This window comes from Ascaphus truei, chromosome 7 (assembly GCF_040206685.1).
Source record: "Ascaphus truei isolate aAscTru1 chromosome 7, aAscTru1.hap1, whole genome shotgun sequence".
NCBI lineage: Eukaryota > Metazoa > Chordata > Amphibia > Anura > Ascaphidae > Ascaphus > Ascaphus truei.
In genome coordinates this window covers 45,702,500-45,721,170 of record NC_134489.1, presented here as the reverse complement: position 1 = coordinate 45,721,170, position 18,671 = coordinate 45,702,500, and the positions used below count along the sequence as shown (strand labels likewise).

At 44.1% G+C, this 18,671-nt stretch overlaps 1 protein-coding gene across 5 annotated transcripts in view; it reads left to right on the top strand.

Annotated features, from left to right (window-relative positions):
- The window catches only part of PGAP1 (post-GPI attachment to proteins inositol deacylase 1), a 128,718-nt gene that overhangs the window by 46,783 nt on the left and 63,264 nt on the right, over window positions 1-18,671 (top strand). For 4 of the 5 annotated variants that reach the window (XR_012802627.1, XM_075608197.1, XM_075608195.1 and 1 more), the window contains 4 exons: window positions 4,948-5,031; window positions 8,790-8,839; window positions 12,032-12,083; window positions 18,298-18,375. Coding sequence is in view for 4 of the 5 variants with exons in the window: in XM_075608197.1 (XP_075464312.1) it covers window positions 4,948-5,031; window positions 8,790-8,839; window positions 12,032-12,083; window positions 18,298-18,375 (264 nt within the window). In the remaining variant the exon portion in view is untranslated. Of the gene's footprint in view, window positions 1-4,630; window positions 4,678-4,947; window positions 5,032-8,789; window positions 8,840-12,031; window positions 12,084-18,297; window positions 18,376-18,671 lie in introns of all 5 variants that reach the window. The other variant, XM_075608196.1, reaches the window with a different exon arrangement.

Here is an 18,671-nt window from a genome sequence, read left to right as displayed (position 1 = left end):
GGTGACACAGGGAGAGGGAGGGTGACACAGGGAGAGGGAGAGGGTGACACAGGGAGAGGGTGACACAGGGAGAGGGAGAGAGAGGGTGACACAGGGAGAGGGAGAGAGAGGGTGACACAGGGAGAGGGAGAGAGAGGGTGACACAGGGAGAGGGAGACAGAGGGAGAGGATGACAGAGGGAGAGGGTGACAGAGGGAGAGAGTGACAGAGGGAGAGGGTGACAGAGGGAGAGGGTGACAGAGGGAGAGGGTGACAGAGGGAGAAGGTGACAGAGGGAGAGGGTGACAGAGGGAGAGGGTGACAGAGGGAGAGGGTGACAGAGGGAGAGGGTGACAGAGGGAGAGGGTGACAGAGGGAGAGGGTGACACAGGGAGAGGGTGACACAGGGAGAGGGTAAGAGGGAGAGGGTGACACAGGGAGAGGGAGGGTGACACAGGGAGAGGGAGGGTGACACAGGGAGAGGGAGGGTGACACAGGGAGAGGGAGGGTGACACAGGGAGAGGTGGAGTGTGACAGGGAAAGGGGGAGGGTGACACAGGGAGAGGGTGACACGGAGAGGGTGACACAGGGAGAGGGTGAGAGGGAGAGGGTGACACAGGGAGAGGGTAAGAGGGAGAGGGTGACACAGGGAGAGGGAGGGTGACACAGAGAGGGTGACACAGAGAGGGTGACACAGAGAGGGTGACACAGGGAGAGGGAGGGTGAGACAGGGAGAGGGAGGGTGAGACAGGGAGAGGGAGGGTGACACAGGGAGAGGGAGGGTGACACAGGGAGAGGGAGGGTGACACAGGGAGAGGGAGGGTGACACAGGGACAGGGTGACACAGGGACAGGGTGACACAGGGACAGGGTGACACAGGGAGAGGGTAACACAGGGAGAGGGTGACACAGGGAGAGGGTGAGAGAGGGTGACACAGGGAGAGGGAGAGGGAGGGTGACACAGGGAGAGGGAGGGTGACACAGGGAGAGGGAGGGTGACAGGGAGAGGGAGGGTGACACAGGGAAAGGGGGAGTGTGACAGGGAAAGGGAGAGGGTGACACAGGGAGAGGGTGACACAGGGAGAGGGTGACACAGGGAGAGGGTGACACAGGGAGAGGGAGGGTGACACAGGGAGAGGGAGGGTGACACAGGGAGAGGGAGGGTGACACAGGGAGAGGGAGGGTGACACAGGGAGAGGGAGGGTGACACAGGGAGAGGGAGGGTGACACAGGGAGAGGGAGGGTGACACAGGGAGAGGGGGAGGGTGACACAGGGGGAGGGTGACACAGGGAGAGGGTGACACAGGGAGAGGGAGAGAGAGGGTGACACAGGGAGAGGCTGAGAGAGGGTGACACAGGGAGAGGGTGACACAGGGAGAGGGTGACACAGGGAGACGGAGAGGGTGGGTCACACAGGGAGAGGGTGACACGGAGAGGGAGGGTGACACGGAGCGGGACAGGGTGACACAGGGAGAGGGTGAGAGGGAGAGGATGACAAAGGGAGAGAGGGAGAGGGAGGGTGACACAGGGAGAGGGAGGGTGACACAGGGAGAGGGAGGGTGACACAGGGAGAGGGTGGGTGACACAGGGAGAGGGTGGGTGACACAGGGAGAGGGAGGGTGACACAGGGAGAGGGGGAGGGTGACACAGGGAGAGGGGGAGGGTGACACAGGGAGTGGGTGACACAGGGACAGGGTGACACAGGGAGAGGGAGAGGGTGACACGGAGAGGGTGACACAGGGAGAGGGAGAGAGAGGGTGACACAGGGAGAGGGAGAGAGAGGGTGACAGAGGGAGAGGGTGACAGAGGGAGAGGGTGACAGAGGGAGAGGGTGACAGAGGGAGAGGGTGACAGAGGGAGAGGGTGACAGAGGGAGAGGGTGACAGAGGGAGAGGGTGACAGAGGGAGAGGGTGACAGAGGGAGAGGGTGACAGAGGGAGAGGGTGACACAGGGAGAGGGTAAGAGGGAGAGGGTGACACAGGGAGAGGGTAAGAGGGAGAGGGTGACACAGGGAGAGGGAGGGTGACACAGGGAGAGGGAGGGTGACACAGGGAGAGGGAGGGTGACACAGGGAGAGGGAGGGTGACACAGGGAGAGGGAGGGTGACACAGGGAGAGGTGGAGTGTGACAGGGAAAGGGGGAGGGTGACACAGGGAGAGGGTGACACAGGGAGAGGGTGACACAGGGAGAGGGTGACACAGGGAGAGGGTGACACAGGGAGAGGGTGACACAGGGAGAGGGAGAGAGAGGGTGACACAGGGAGAGGGAGAGTGACACAGGGAGAGGGAGGGTGACACAGGGAGAGGGAGGGTGACACGGAGAGGGAGGGTGACACAGGGAGAGGGAGGGTGACACAGGGAGAGGGAGGGTGACACAGGGAGAGGGAGGGTGACACAGGGAGAGGTGGAGTGTGACAGGGAAAGGGAGAGGGTGACACAGGGAGAGGGTGACACAGGGAGAGGGTGACACAGGGAGAGGGTGACACAGGGAGAGGGTGACACAGGGAGAGGGTGACACAGGGAGAGGGAGAGAGAGGGTGACACAGGGAGAGGGAGAGGGTGACACAGGGAGAGGGAGAGGGTGACACAGGGAGAGGGAGAGGGTGACACAGGGAGAGGGAGAGGGTGACACAGGGAGAGGAAGAGGGTGACACAGGGAGAGGGAGAGGGAGGGTGACGGAGAGGGGGAGGGTGACACAGGGAGAGGGAGAGGGTGACACAGGGAGAGGGAGAGGGTGACACAGGGAGAGGGTGACACAGGGAGAGGGTGACACAGGGAGAGGGAGAGAGGGTGACACACTCACAGACACACAGACACCCACTCTCACTCAGACAAACTCACACTCACACACAAAGTCTGTCACTCACACACACAGTCTGTCACTCACACACACAAACACTCACCCGCAAGGCAGGGGGTCGCACATGGCAGCAGTGGGGCCTCCGCACAGCAGGAGGGCCTCTGGAAGGCAGGGGGGGTCGCACATGGCAGCGGGGGCCTCAGCACGGCAGGAGGGCCTCTGCAAGGGGCCGTGCCACGCCGACGACGCCGCAGTATTCCCTGATAGAATGGAGAAGGGCCGGTAGGGGATTTCCCCTGCTTAGAGCAGGGAGAGGCTCCAGTTAGGGGATTTCCCCTGCTTTAGAGCAGGGAGAGACACGCGTGGGGTGAGGGGGGGGGGGGGGTCACGGAGGCCGGGAGAGATTGGTGTGAGGGGGGGGGGGGTGGTGGTGGATGGCCCGATGGGAGGGGGGGTGGATGGCCCGATGGGAGGGGGGGGTGGATGGCCCGATGGGAGGGGGGGGGTGGATGGCCCGATGGGAGGGGGGGGTGGATGGCCCGATGGGAGGGGGGGTGGATGGCCCGATGCGAGGGGGGGACGGATGGCCCCATGGGAGGGAGGGGGGGTGACAGATGGCCCTGCAGGGGCCTGAGGCGTGGAAGGGGCTGGCTGCCGGAAGGGGGAGGAGTGGAAGCGCTGAGGAGGGAAAGTTGCTGTGAGGCGGGGGAGGAGCGAAGGCACTGCTCAGAGAGCCGGAGGCGGGGTAATCTCCCCCAACAACATGAACCCGCCTCCGGCTTTTTTTTTTTTTTCTCCAGCGCGGGAAAAACAGCTGCGCGAGCGCGGGAAATTTAAAAATACACGTGTGCTGCTTGGGCCAATATTTACTCGCCCGGGGGTTAAATCCACACGCCCCGGGCGTGTAAATGTATATAATTGTCGAACACTGTATATATATATATATATATATATATATATATATATATATATATATATATATATATATATATATATATATATATATATATATATATATATATATATATATATATATATATATATATATATATATATATATTTATTTATTTATTATATATACCCCACATTAACGTACGCAATGGGACTGGAGCATGTATGTAAAGCGAAAATGTACTTAAAGTGAAGCATTACCTTTTCCCCACTTATTGATGCATGTACTGTATGGCAATCATCATGTACGTGCATAACTGATGTAAATAACGCATTTGTAACAGGCCCTATAGTCTCCCCGCTTGCGCACAGCTTCGGAACAGGTATGGAGCCGGTATTGCTGTTCAGGACGTGCTGACAGGCGCATGCGTAAGCTGCCGTTTGTCTATTGGGCGATATGTCCTTACTCGCGAGTGTACTTAAAGTGAGTGTCCTTAAACCTGGGTGTGTGTGTATATATATATATATATATATATATATATATATATATATATATATATATATATATATATATATATCTCAAACGACAGGGGGTGCCCAGTGCTACATCCAAATGACAGAACATACATGGTAATAATTACAAGAAATAATGCTTCAGTACTAATGCTTCTTTCAAATCTAAGGCTGCCTCACATTTTAATCTGGACTGTAACTGTTTCATACGCCCATAATATATATTTTCTTTAACTGTGCATGCAATGTCTTGTATATAATGTATTCCCTGTTCATTTATGTAACTGTACTTGTAACCATGTATTATTTGTTTTACTCTGTGCCCAGGACATACTTGAAAACGAGAGGTAACTCTCAATGTATTACTTCCTGGTAAAATATTTTACAAATAAATAAATAAATAATAATAATGCTAATACTAATAATAATAAAATATGTTTTTTTTAGTTAGATATTTTGGCCAAAGTATCACAAGCTGCACACCACACATCAAGGTAAACCATAATAAGTGCAAGTCCTACTACACTGCATCTGTATGAGGGGGAAGAACCATAATAGATTCCTTACCTGCAGCAAAATGAGATCCACCATTAAAAAGGGGGAGGTGACGAGAGCTCTGGGGGAGGTGCCACAACCTCCATACAACTGATTCCAGTCAGAAATTAATTAACACACAAGCCAAGCAAGCTCAAACGCCCACACCCACCTAATCATTGTAGTTTTTTTTTAAATGTATTCATGTTTTTTTTTCTTTATATTAATAGGAATCTAATGAAACATTTTTTACATTTCCACTCTTGGAACAAAGAAAGATGTATAGTCATTTTCACTGTCAAAGCACGTTTCTGGTAAGTTCAAAATACCAACTTTTTTTTAATATAGTTACTTTTTCCCCACTCTGGGCTCTATGATGGAAAATCGAAGGTTAGTGTGCTATGCTATGCTATGCTTGGGACCAAGGATCAGTTCACTCTTGTCCTGTGGCTACAATAAGGAAAGCCGTTTAAGCATCAGTTTGTATATTTAAGAAAGTCCTGGGACAACTGATGTTTAAGTGTGGAGCTCTTTTGTCTTCTCAAAATATGGATTTGGATCATTGGACCAAGGTTTAGCTTTACGTGAGCTTATGTGATCTCACAAGATCTTTTTTTGTTTTTAGAGAATCGGATCTGGGGCGTCAACCAGAGTTTAATCGTGCCACTGTATGTTTATCCCTTCTGGTTGCCAATATATGCCCTTTTTATTTGTTTCCCTTCTGAGAAAGGAATATGACCACCATCCAAACCTCACGCCTACAGGTCAATAGTAAGCCACAATATCATCAGAGAATGAGATTGTGGCTTCCTATTAAACGACTTTGGTAGCTGTCTTCAATTTTACTTTCATTTTACTGGCACATCAAAAGGTAAATATGTTCGGAGCTAGGAGTAGCGTTGTTAGCTGCAGGAAACCTCCGGTTCTGGTTAACAAAAATAAAACACCATTGGAATTGCTACTTTTATGGTAAAATAGAAAATTTAGTGTTTTACCATTGCCAAGGTGCACAGATCAAATGTACTGTATCACAGAAAAGATCAGCCATGTTGCATGCCTTATTTCTGATGCTCAATAAATCATTTACTCAATGAATGAAGAAATGCACGAATTACAAAGTGTTAACAGTCTAATTATTATTATTATTATTATTATTAATATTATTATTAGCTTTATTTGTATACTACAACAAAAGACAAAAGAGCCCCAATACTACATCCAATATGACAAATTATTAAGTTAAATACTATGATGTGTTCTTCTTGTAGCCGGGTCCTCCTTCCCCCCCTTACCTCCGAAGCGTGGAAGGGGGAGGCTATTCCGAGGTGCCGGTGGTGGGGAGCTGCAGTGGCGAGTGGGACGCCCGAGCTTCGCGGCGGCACCTATCACAGGGCGTCGCCATATTGCCGCTTGAGCATGTGCAGTAGGTCCCAGTAGTGGCGGACTTCTTTTGTATTGTTCCGCGGGGGAACTACATTCAGCAAAGACGCTGCGCCGCAGCCCTGTGGTCTGGGACCAGACCACCTATGAGACTGTATGGTTATAGCATCCAGCGGGAGTTCACCTCACGTGGACGCGGACGCTGTCGCTGATGACAGCGTTGGATAATTTATACACAGTCTCAGTGATGCATACATGACAGTTGGGTCCAAGAGCTGACACTCTAGGACCATTACACACGGATCAGGGGTAACCAAGTGGGCTTAACCTTTATTATTGAGCCTGGTTACCCCATCACCGTCACACCCACATTGTTAGGATCCCGCACAGGTGGAGGCGCTGTCGTCAACCAGATCAGGTGCACCCCAGGCTCCCAATAGCGGAGGTTCAGGCCTCCTGTGAGCCGCAGGTAATGCACCACATACACCGTAGCTGCTATATCTCCCAGGGGGTGGAGGAAAGTGCGTTATATATATATATAGTATATATATATATATATATATATATATATATATATATATATATATATATATAATCATGCACACCAACATAATCTGCACATAACATCCGCATTTTTTATGTAACTTGCAAAGTCTACAAAGTTTTAACAGATTATTCCAATTCAAAATTCGAAGTATACCAAAATATACATATAAATCAAATTTACAAGTACTGTAGGTGCAGGGCAATATTACCACAGGGGCAGCATACCCCTTTCTTAAAACATCCAGTAAAGACAATCAGTTCACGTGGTCATGCATCTAGATAGCAACAGATGGGGATTCCTTTGAGGCCCGCTTACTAACATCAATAATAAAACTAGTTGCATTATTAGCAGTTAGATCAGTGCAGTATGTATAAACTCCAGTTATAACGCCACACTTAAATATTTAAGATTGTATTGCAAGCCTCCCCCTCCCAGGCTTTCAGTCCAGTGTTGTTGGCAAGTGGGTATCTTGCTGCACTTTGGACAACGTGTTTGGGGTGTGGAACCTCCCTCCTTATGATCTGTGAAGAATGGTGGGTCCATGCCCGAAACACTTTAATGAAACTATTTATTGAGCATCAGAAATGGAAAGTGCTGTATGACTATCTTTTGGGGTGCAGAATGTTGACATTGAGCGAGGTGGTGTGTTTTTTTCTTCAGTACCCTTGCTGAACCTAGATTTGCTACCTACCAATCCTGCTGATATATTGGAAGGGTCATGGATGACAAAGTATGTAGTTAAAGCTCTTTTTCTCATGACTTCTTCATCACTTTATTGCATAATCTAGGATTGACTCCAGAATTATAAGAATATTTATATATAGCAGTGATTCTCAAACTGTTTTTACATTGTGCACCTCCTGCTAGAAAATATTTGTTCCGCAAACTCCTAATTAATACATCTTATTGGCTACTCCTCAGAGTATTGCTAACAAAATTGTATGACCAATCTCATGCAGTATAGTGTCCTGAAGTTATGGGGGATACACACTCTGTACCTCAAACTGCACTTCAGTGAGGGCAGACAGCATGGGTGATATTTGTATATGTATTTGTCATCATAACTCTGTGCCCAGGACATTGTATGTCTTTATTTATATAGCGCCAAAAGTGTACTCAGCGCATACAAGAGGTAACTCTCCATGTATTACTTCCTGGTAAAATATTTTATAAATAAATAAAATAGCTGTCAATGACTGCTGGAACTTCCAAAGTCACACTCCACAATGCCAAACAATGTTGATAGCTTCTGCTCTAATTGACAGCTATACCACCCCATTCTAAGGTGCAGTTGGGACCTTACCAAGTGTGCAGTCCCTCATCAAGCTTAGGAACCCACTATATTACATGGGATTCACCATTAAATATTTTTTTGCAAACCTCTTGGATACACCTCACGAACCCCTGGTTGGGAATCACTGATTTATATAGTGCATCGCTTTCTAAAGTGCGCTAATAAAATGTTACACGTTAATACACCATTTGTAGACATTAGCAGTACATAGGGACTGCTTAGTCTGCTTAGAACATACAAAAACACAGGACAGAGTGCTTTAAGAGGTATACAGGCATCCCTCGATGTATGGAAACTCGATACAGTATATGGAATTTCGCTATAACAGAATTGAGCAATTAGAAAGAAATTCGATATATGGAATGATAAATTCACATTTACATTCACATTTCACATCGTCTGTCATTTGTCCTGGTGCAGTTCATACTGTTTTAGGTCGTTTGCGCACGCTTTTCATACTGAATTGGTTTTCCCACGCTCTTAATTTTGACAATTTATATTAACATTTTATCATACAATTATCGAATTCGCAATAAATATGGGATTGAGAAAGGTTTGCTGCATTCTTGAGTGTGATTTCATTGTCTTGGGGCTGCATTGTTTTCCGTAGGAACGCATCTCCAGTTATATAATGGGAGGAAATAGGATTCAATATACGGAACTTCGCTTTACGGACAACTTTTCAAGAACGTATCTGTTCCGTAAATCGAGGGATTCGGGTATAGCACTAAACTGTCTCAGGATACATAGAGTAACATGGAGGAGAACAGAAACATATTTGTAACTTGGTTATGGTTGCTGTATTTAGGGAATGTTAAGCATTTGCACAACATTTCCTTTGCAATTTACAGTATACGAACAGCTGGATTTATGGCTGCAATGACAATGTTTCACCCAAATGGTAAGTGACTTTATATTAACGTCTTTTTTTTTTTTTTTTAAACAAATGTGTTTTTTGTTAGCTTAGCCTTTAAGTGGTGTACACTTGTTTTTTTTTGTTCATTGCCACAATAATAATAATAATAAAAGAAAGACTTGCTGTGGACTTGACAGATCTAGACTGAAAATGCATCACCCATCTTTTACCATTTAAGTGTTTTTTTGTTTTTGTTTTTTTGAGGTGGGTTGGTGTTTTTTTTTTTTTTCAAATTTATTAATCTAATTTGATTTTCTTGGAACAATGAAATAACCCATAAAATTAACATTTGACCAACAGTATTTCTCAATAAAAATAAATAATGTTCATTTATCAATGAGACCTGCGAAAATTAATGTCATATAATTATTGTTTATTTTATGTCCACATGGCAGCCTCTACTACCGAGTCATCTCTCAACTGGAGGTTGGACAAAAAAACTTCTGGGCATGTATAAAATTAGGTCACCCTCTGTCCTGCTCCAGTTATTTTTGTCCTACCTGGCTGGAATGTAGGATCTCTCTTCCTACAGAATTTTATAGTTTAAGTTACATTTTACTGCAGTAATCCCTATATGAGAGACTGGACGAAGGCTTCCAAAGGTTCTCAGGTTCTCTGTCTGCTGCAATGCGAACAGGGGGAATTTATTTATTTTATTTATTTATAACATGTTTTACCAGGAAGTAATACAGTGAGAGTTACCTCTCGTTTTCATGTATAGAGCATAGAGTTAAGATGACAAATAATACATGGTTACAAATACAGTTACATAAGTGAGCAGGGTTATACATTATATACAAGACATAGCATGCACAGTTGGAGATAATATATATTATAGGCGTATGTAACAGTTACAGACCAGATTAAAACGTGAGACAGCTTTAGTTTTGAAAGAACTTAAACTGGGGGTGGCTGTGAGAGTCTCTGGTAGATTGTTCCAGTTTTGGGGTGCACGGTAAGAGGAGGAGCGGCCGGATACTTTGCTGAACTGTGGGACCATGAACAGTCTTTTGGAGTCAGATCTCAGATGATAAGTTCTGCATGTGGTAGGGGTGAGGAGCTCGTTCAGATAAACGAGTAGCTTGCCAAGAAAGTATTTGAAGGCAAGATAGGAAAGAGAAACTTTGCGCCTAGACTCTAGTGATGACCAATCTAGTTCTTTGAGCATTTCGCAGTGATGTGTGTTGTAGTTGCATTGGAGAACAAAACAGCATAATACATTGTAGATGGTGTCAAGTTTGCCAAGGTGGGTTTGGGTTGCCGAGCCGTGTACTACGTCCCCATAGTCGATAATTGGCATTGGCATCTGCTGTGCGATACACTTTCTGACCAGCAGACTTAGGGAGGATTTGTTCCTGTAAAGTATGCCTAGTTTGGCATAGGTTTTGGATGTCGGGGTATCAATGTGCATCCCGAATGTTAAATGGGAGTCAAACCATATAGCCAAGTATTTAAAACTAGCAACAGGTGTTAGGGTGGTGTTAGCTGATTTGGAGCTCAGTTAATGCATCGTGGCGAGCTCCTATTGGCCCAAGCAGCACACGTGTTGTACTAGGTGGCGAGTAGATTTTTTTGTGATTTGTTGACCACTGTGTGTGTATATATATAATTGTTTTGCTCCATCCTCTATATGGTCTTTAGCACCACGCATCTATTTTTGTCTATTCATTGTACAGACCTGCAAGACGGCATTTCAGAAAAAATATGATTTGAGAGGTTAATATAGATTCACAGGGGCAGGCGGACCTCGTATCTCTGATCAATTTTTGCCAAGTTTAATGACTGCTCCAGATGTATAGTGACAGTTTTTGACATCTTGTCAAAATATCAGAGAATAAACAATTGGGGGTGCTCCACCTAGTGACACTTCAATAAATTCCTAAACACATCCTGAAGTAGGATAAGGAGTGGGTATAAATAACCTGTGAGTATATGGATATACAGTCCTCCAAAAGCTCAGCAATGACAGTCAATAATAAAGATCTTACCCACTCCTATGACATCCATGGATGGAGGTGAGGCGTGCCAGCCATGAAGAAAGATCCAGAAGCAGTAGAATAGCAGCAAATGGCGCACAGCCAGGGAAACAGGGAGCCAGGTGTGGAGATAAAAACGTCCTTTAATTCAGCACATAACTGGAAGAATAAAACCCCCCATGGGGACACAAACACCTCCTACGCGTTTCGGACCTGTAGGCCCTTTATCAAGATAATTTATCAATTATACAGAACTTTGAAGGCAAAATTGAAATGTCTACTGTAGTACCACTCCAAACTCTAATTGTTAGTTGGTTTTTTTAAATCCATACTGTATGTATTGTAGAATAAAAGCAGCAGTCTGTTCACCTATTCCAGGCCTGGGATTTAATACAGTCCTAGAAGGCATGTTAATGAAATGTCTCTTTATTTTATTTTAAAAAGGAGGATTTACAAAAACAGTAAACATAAAAGAACAAAACACTAACAAATATGAAAACAAAGAAGACAAACCGCTTCTTCAGTAAAGACCGACAAAATTCAAGTAACCCCCATCTGCCCACACTCATACATTATAAACCAAACTACTTCCACAATCCAATTCAGAGTCCATTTTAAAATCATATCACATAGATAGGAATCAAGTCTCAATTAACGAATCATGCGTACCTGAAAAGCAGCACAGTGGCGATTTGAAAATACATGTTAAAGGGCTACAGTATGTTGTCTGAATAGACTACAGGCATACCCCGCATTAACGTACGCAATGGGACCGGAGCATGTATGTAAAGCGAAAATGTACTTAAAGTGAAGCACTACCTTTTCCCACTTATCGATGCATGTACTGTACTGCGATCGTCATATACGTGCATAACTGATGTAAATAACACGTTTGTAACAGGCTCTACAGTCTCCCCGGTTGTGCACAGCTTCGGTACAGGTAGGGAGCCGGTATTGCTATTCAGGACGTGCTGACATGTGCATGCGCGAGCTGGCGTTTGCCTATTGGGCGATATGTCCTTACTCGCGAGTGTACTTAAAGTGAGTGTCCTTAAACCGGGGTATGCCTGTATGTGGTTGGTGATCACTGTCTGTTATGAACATGGTTAATCGACCCATTGTTCTTCATCAACCAGGAGGTTACAGTTCCATAAAATCTATGTATTTTGCTAATACAGTGTTTCTGCTTTTATTTTTGCAGCTTACAAATTGATGATTTGTCATGGAAAACAGAATTGCTACCCTCAGCAAAGGTAAAACAGATTTATTTAAATGTACCCTAAAACAACAATCGGCAAATATTTTAATAAAAGGTGTATATATAATGTTTTCAGTGTACAGAAAATGTGATGGTGGAAGAATCCTTAAAAGTAAAAATGGTGCCAGGACATTTTAGTCATTTTGCAACCTTTTCCTTCATGTAAGAGATTATGGGGCCTATGCAGAGAGCAGCGCTATTTCGAAATTCGCCATTTTTTGGAGAAAATCGCGCAGAAAGCAGCAGAAAATGGCGAGTTCCGAAAAACGCGCCAATTTTTCTTTTCTATTTGTAAAACTCGCCTCGCGGCTGGCGAGAACCTCAATCTCGCCAGTTTTAAAAATATCCGTATGCAGAGAGGCGCGAACGGCATCTAGCGGCTGTTCGCGCCAATAAAATGGCGCGATTGTCTCCGTTTTGCCTCGCCAAAAAAAACTGCCGCTCGCGGCCATTGCAAAGGGAAAAAAAAAGGCGCGAATTTGTTTTAACACATTTCTGAAGCGCGCATCTCGCCAATTTAAACTCGCCACACGCATCCATGTTAAACATAGCAGAATTCGCACTTTTCTGCATATGGAGATTAAAACTCTCCAAAAAAGCTACTTTTTAATAAATTCGCCAATTTTAAAATTCGCTGCTCTCTGCATAGGCCCCTAGGAGTAACGATTTATATAAATTATATAAAAAGTTCTCACTATCATTTCTTTGAATTATTCTTTGTGAATAACTAACATTTTCTTAATATGAAACAATATTGTATAATGCATACCTATAAATGTAATTAAAAAGATTTTTTGATAATGTAGCAAATACGAATTTAAAACAGATGATGATAAAAGAATATTAAGGGCAGGGAATCACCAAGATGAGGAATTCCAAGTGTTTTCAAATACGTCATGTTTTTTCTACCTTCAAAAAGAGATTCTTCCCAAAATCGGAGTGTAGTAATCCAATATTTGTGATTTTACATTCATCTGGTTGCATAAATGTATATGTTATCCATTCCCTTTACTAGCTTTCTGTATACATTTACTATATCATTTTAAAACTTCTATCATGTATCTTTTTTGCCAATAATTATATCTTATATCTACTTTACAATTCAGATGTACTATAATTATTTTTTAAAGGGGCAGTCCCTCCTCCTGTTCACAAAAAAAAATTTGTAAACAATTGCACAAGGTAATTTGCTTTTTTTTTTAAACAAATGTAGTAATGATTTTTTTCTATTATTTGTATTGAAACTACCTTTCATCTGCATTTTTTGGCTGGCCTCCCTGGTACTCGAGATTAAGAACGTTTTAATTTTCCACTGGGAACAAGAGTGCACGAGTGTTTGTAATAAATTGGTTCCTCTTCACTTAGCCCTCTCTTTTAAAGTAGAAATCCCACTGAATTTCAATATTGTTGATTTTTTATTTTTATTATTACATTTTTGTGAACTGTAGGTACTCTGGAGCTAAAATGTGATATTTTTAACCCCGAGCGTTCCTGAGACACTAAGCAGTTTAGTTGCTGGGTATTATTTCATAGATATTTAAACAGTTGTCCCTTTAATTATGTTGCGGCATGCCATTGGCGTATGGGACACGCAAAATTTGGCATTAATTAAAAAATATATTTATATAAACACCATCAATTAAACCGGTATATATTTCGGGAAGGTCCCAGTGCTAACGATAGTGTGCGCAAGCTATGGAAGATCACCCTGCGTTGTAGTCTGCAAAAACAGAAAAACAGTGAGACGGTATTGCTGCTTTAAGGAAACAGGCGAGTGGGGCTTTGCCTTCGCAATCTTTTATTCTACACATAGTAGCATCACACCAAGAAAAGGAGCCAGAGCAAGTAAAAATACTCGCCTATCTTGCGATGTTTACAAATTGAGGACAACAAGGATCAAGCGCAAATACCGTTTAAAATAAAACCAAGTGAACACACTGGTGATGGTGAAAACAGAAGAGAAAGATATAAATACAGTCCTTTGATTGGTGCTGCTCCTAGGATGGTTTCAATCCAGGTCCATAATAGTAATGAGAGCAGATGGTCTGAGCGCACTCACATCCAAGGGTATATAAAAAAATGGGAGAGAAATATACATATAGTGCAACAGAGTATGATAACAGTAGATTGATTAAAAAAAAAAAATATATATATATTTCACTCATATTGACTGTGAGCAATATATTTACAAATTAACTCCTTATTTAAAAATACTTATAAGTATCTGACTTGTATAAAATTTGCATCAAGCCAAACGTATTTAACATCATAAATATATTACTCACTGTGGGTCTGGAAGGTCTTTGTTAAAAATAAACATAAAGTATGACATAACAGAGAGACCAAAAATAGGAAAAGTGTGATTTTTGTTTTAGATTTAAAATTCTAATACTGTACAGCAGGCCTACACAACTCCAGTCCTCGAGGGCCGCAAACAGGCCAGGTTTTCAGGATATCCTTCGGCACAGCTGGCTCAATTAGTGGCTCAGTCTGACTGAGCAACTAATTGAGCCAGCTGTGCTGATTTAGGGATATCCAGAAAACCTGGTCTGTTTGCGGCCCTCGAGGACTGGAGTAGTGCAGGCCTGCTGTACAGTATGTCGATATCACTGATAACATAATATGCTTTATAAATCATACCATGCTAACTTTTTGACCCTGGGGTATGTAATAAGAGTTACAGGATCATAAAAGTTGGAGACATTTGGCAAGTTTTGGTAAAGTTTTGCATACAGATGCAGATCAATGGTTTGTCGTGTAGTTGTCAAGGAATCCGGCAATGGCACGGTCCTGACACCTGCCTGCATGCAGAGTCCCCATGACCAGACTTATGGCCCATCAGGATTAGCACAGCGGGGGGTTCCTGCTTCTGAATGAGACTCCCTCTGTGTGAATCCTGACGTCTCCAAAACAGATTACAACTTTCACAGTGGCTACGGAGACGGGTGACGTCATCCGTAGCCGGCACTATAAGCTCTGCCATAGCCTCACCTCTCTCTGCTGCTTCCTCCTGACACTTCCTCCTGATTGGCTGCATTACCCAGCAGCAGCCAATCGGGGTGGAGGAAACTGCCCAGCCCCCTAGCAACAGCCCTGCTTTCTGCCTGCTCTTAGAGATTGGGGAAATTCTGTGGCACCCTTCTGATCTCCTCAGGGAACCCTCAGTTGGGAAACACTGCCTTAGGGTCTGTGATCATTAGCTTCTAGTGTTTGCTTTGTAGCATTGATCATAGCAGTCACCTGCAGTGCGCCACATGGAGAAGCCTGTCTCTGTGCCTGCCCTGTGCTCTGCTGTTTCTGGGGAATTACATAATGAATGGAGTGGCGTAACAGGCACCATGATGGCCTCTTGTATGTGGGCATGTAATGAGGCTGCTTTAATCAATGCTGCAACACGAAAAACCAATGATCGCCCCCCAGTGTGGTCTCTTAAGGACATGGACTGTAGGAATGTGATGGGGGAGGGACATGAAGGAGTTACATTTTATTGTGGGAGGGTTACTTCTATTCCCTGACTAGCAGTGAGGTCTGCATACACCCCTATGCTTCAGGGGTGTGTGGGTATTCAGAGTTGTAGGAACGTCGAGGGTCAGAGTTGTAGTGAAAAGGGATCTGAATAGCATGGGGTCGGGAAAAACAGTGTGTCATACTGTACTGTACATGCTTGTGTGTTAATGTATGTATATTTATGTGCATGTATGTATAATCTGTCTGGATTCGAATTAGGGCTCTTTGAAAGAGGATACTCTAGACCAGTGGAGCGCAAACTAGGGGGGCGCGATATATATTTTTTGGGGGGTGCTCCTCGCTTACGCGGCTTCAGTCCACACGTCTCCATGGCAACGCAGCGTCATTTGACACCGCATTTGGGATAAGGGGGGGGGGCACAAAGGGGTTAGCAGGCAGGGGGGGACGCAACACAGGAAGTTTGCACACCACTGCTCTAGACCCTAGTAACAATGCATAAATGTATTGAAGAAATCATTATGTGAAATAATTACAATTGTTTAAGTATTCATTTGTAATTCAGCATGATTATTGCATCTTTGTAACAAACATAGGAAAGAATGAATCTGCACTCTATAACAAAACAGTATGTATTTCACATTATTTTGTTGTAATAAAGTTAGACGTTACATTTTAAAGGCTACTTAGCATATACAGCTAAACCCCGTTATAACGCGCCTCGCTATACCGCGATTCGGTTATAACGCGGTTTTCCCGTGGCTCCCGTTTTTAAAAAAAAAAAAAAAAAAAAAAATTTTAAATTTTTAAAAAAATTTTTTTTTTTTTTTTGCACACTGCACACACTGCACACACTCACTGCACACACACTGCTCATTGCTCACACTGCACACACTCACACACACTTACACACACTCACAGACCCTCACACACTCACACACACACAGCAGGCTAAAATTGATTCATACAATTCTAGCAGTTCCCATTTACTGAATAGCAAACTCCCATTTATAGTTATTCCTACATCTATAGCACACTCCCTTTCAATAATTTGTTTATACACCTATTGCAGGCATCCAGCAACTTTATTCATTCATACGCCTGTAACAGGCTTTGATTCATTTTCTCTCACACCTGTAAATGGCTCCCAATTAATGTTTACACCTACACTGTATAGCAAACGTCCACGTATTCATCTATAGCAGTTTTTACTGTATTGATTTATTCTGCCTTTGTAGGGTTACCTTATGCTTTAGTGTCTGTTCAAACAAGAATACTGAACACACAGGCAGAATTGTGATGTGGAAGTGTGTGTGGCAGCCTGTCATATCAGAGAATTGCAGACCAGTTTGTAGTTACAAAGGTCCAGGGCACATGACACTCAGATGTTGCACAGCTATCAGGTAATCTGTAATTGTATTGCTGTACTAATGTACAAAATAACACGAACAGGATATAACAATCAGAGTGCCTCACTGCACTGAAAATTAAGTATTATAGGGAATGTGGTCACAATCTGAAATTGTTTGGCTACCACCTCAAAGTGGGGTTACACAACATGGACAGCCCACACCAGTCATTCAATATGATTGCCACATGGTTTAAATGTCACTCACTACTGTACTTAAGGCAGTTTGTTATTTCCAGCATAAATAGCACCCTGATCAGAAGACATTTGTTAATTGCTGACAATTATAAAAAGCACAACAGGATACTGCATGATGCAATGACAACATGCCACAGTCACAAGACTGCAAGACGCAAAGACAATACACAACCATACATGCACATAGCACTGCATGATTTAACAGCAGAACACACGACACAATAACAGACAAAACGACACATGGCACTGCGTACACAATCACTCCACACTGTTTGAGACAAACACACACAGTGGTTGGCATTACCCGCAGCATTGTGGTGCAGGATGGTGGGAGGCATGGTGCAGACTATAGTTCGGCACACAGGGGGTAGGAGATGATCAACAAGGCTCAGCACAGAGCAGCGGTGCAGGAACAGCGTGTCAGATCCCTGCTCTCACCGGACACATGGCTCATACAGCTGGTGCAGACCGGAACTGCTTCATGTGCGAAATGTCTGACTTACTAATACTGAGCATGCGCAGTTGTTTTAAAAGTGCACGACATAGCCACTGCATCATGGAGGCCCGCGGTGACAGGGGGAAGCGGGGACCGGAGGGACATCCCCGCTCCCATCTCCTGCCCCGCGGCCTGTCCCGCGGTGACAGGGGGAAGCGGGGACCGGAGGGACATCCCCGCTCCCATCTCCTGCCCCGCGGGCTGTCCCGCGGTGACAGGGGGAAGCGGGGAGCGGAGGGACATGCCCGCTCCCATCTCCTGTCCCGCGGGATGAATATGCGCTAAAGCGCGGCGGCCATTTTTTTCCCCGCGACCCCGTTAGTAACGCGGTGGTCTCGGGGTGGACCCCGAGACCCGCGTTATAACGGGGTTTAGCTGTATAAAGTCATGAAATAACAAACAATGGTAAAGAAAATAATACATTGTTGATTACTTTTACTAGATGGTTCTTTACCTTGAAATAAATCTAGAAATGAGGCAAATCTAATAATATTTTGTCCCAGCCTTGTCTTTTTTATAATTTACTCTTTTTTTTTACATCTGGTAAATATTCTAAAACAAATCCTTGTTTTGCTGCAGAGCATTGTTACATGAAGGAGTTTATAATGCATTCTTTAAAACACCTTTTCCTGTTTCATTTAGGTTGTGACATTGAAACTTGAGGACTTTCTTACTTCATCACATTTTATACTCCATGTTCCAACAACTAACGGGAGTAAGGTAACTAAACTATACCTCATTCTCTTCAACTACCTTTCCAAAGGGTAACTTTAAAAAAAAAAAAATGGTAACTCCAGCTCAATAATTAGTAGATACAGAACAGGAAATACTCCACAATTCAAGATGACAAATAAGGGGAAACAAATATTAAATTAAACAAAAAAGGGTTACAGAAAAAATATTGTAGTACAAAAAAACCAGACTTTCTTTTTTTTTTTTTTTTTTTTTATACACATATTCCGTCTTCAGTCAGAGTACATACATTGGCAAAAAAAATAGCATAAGTCATGAAGCAC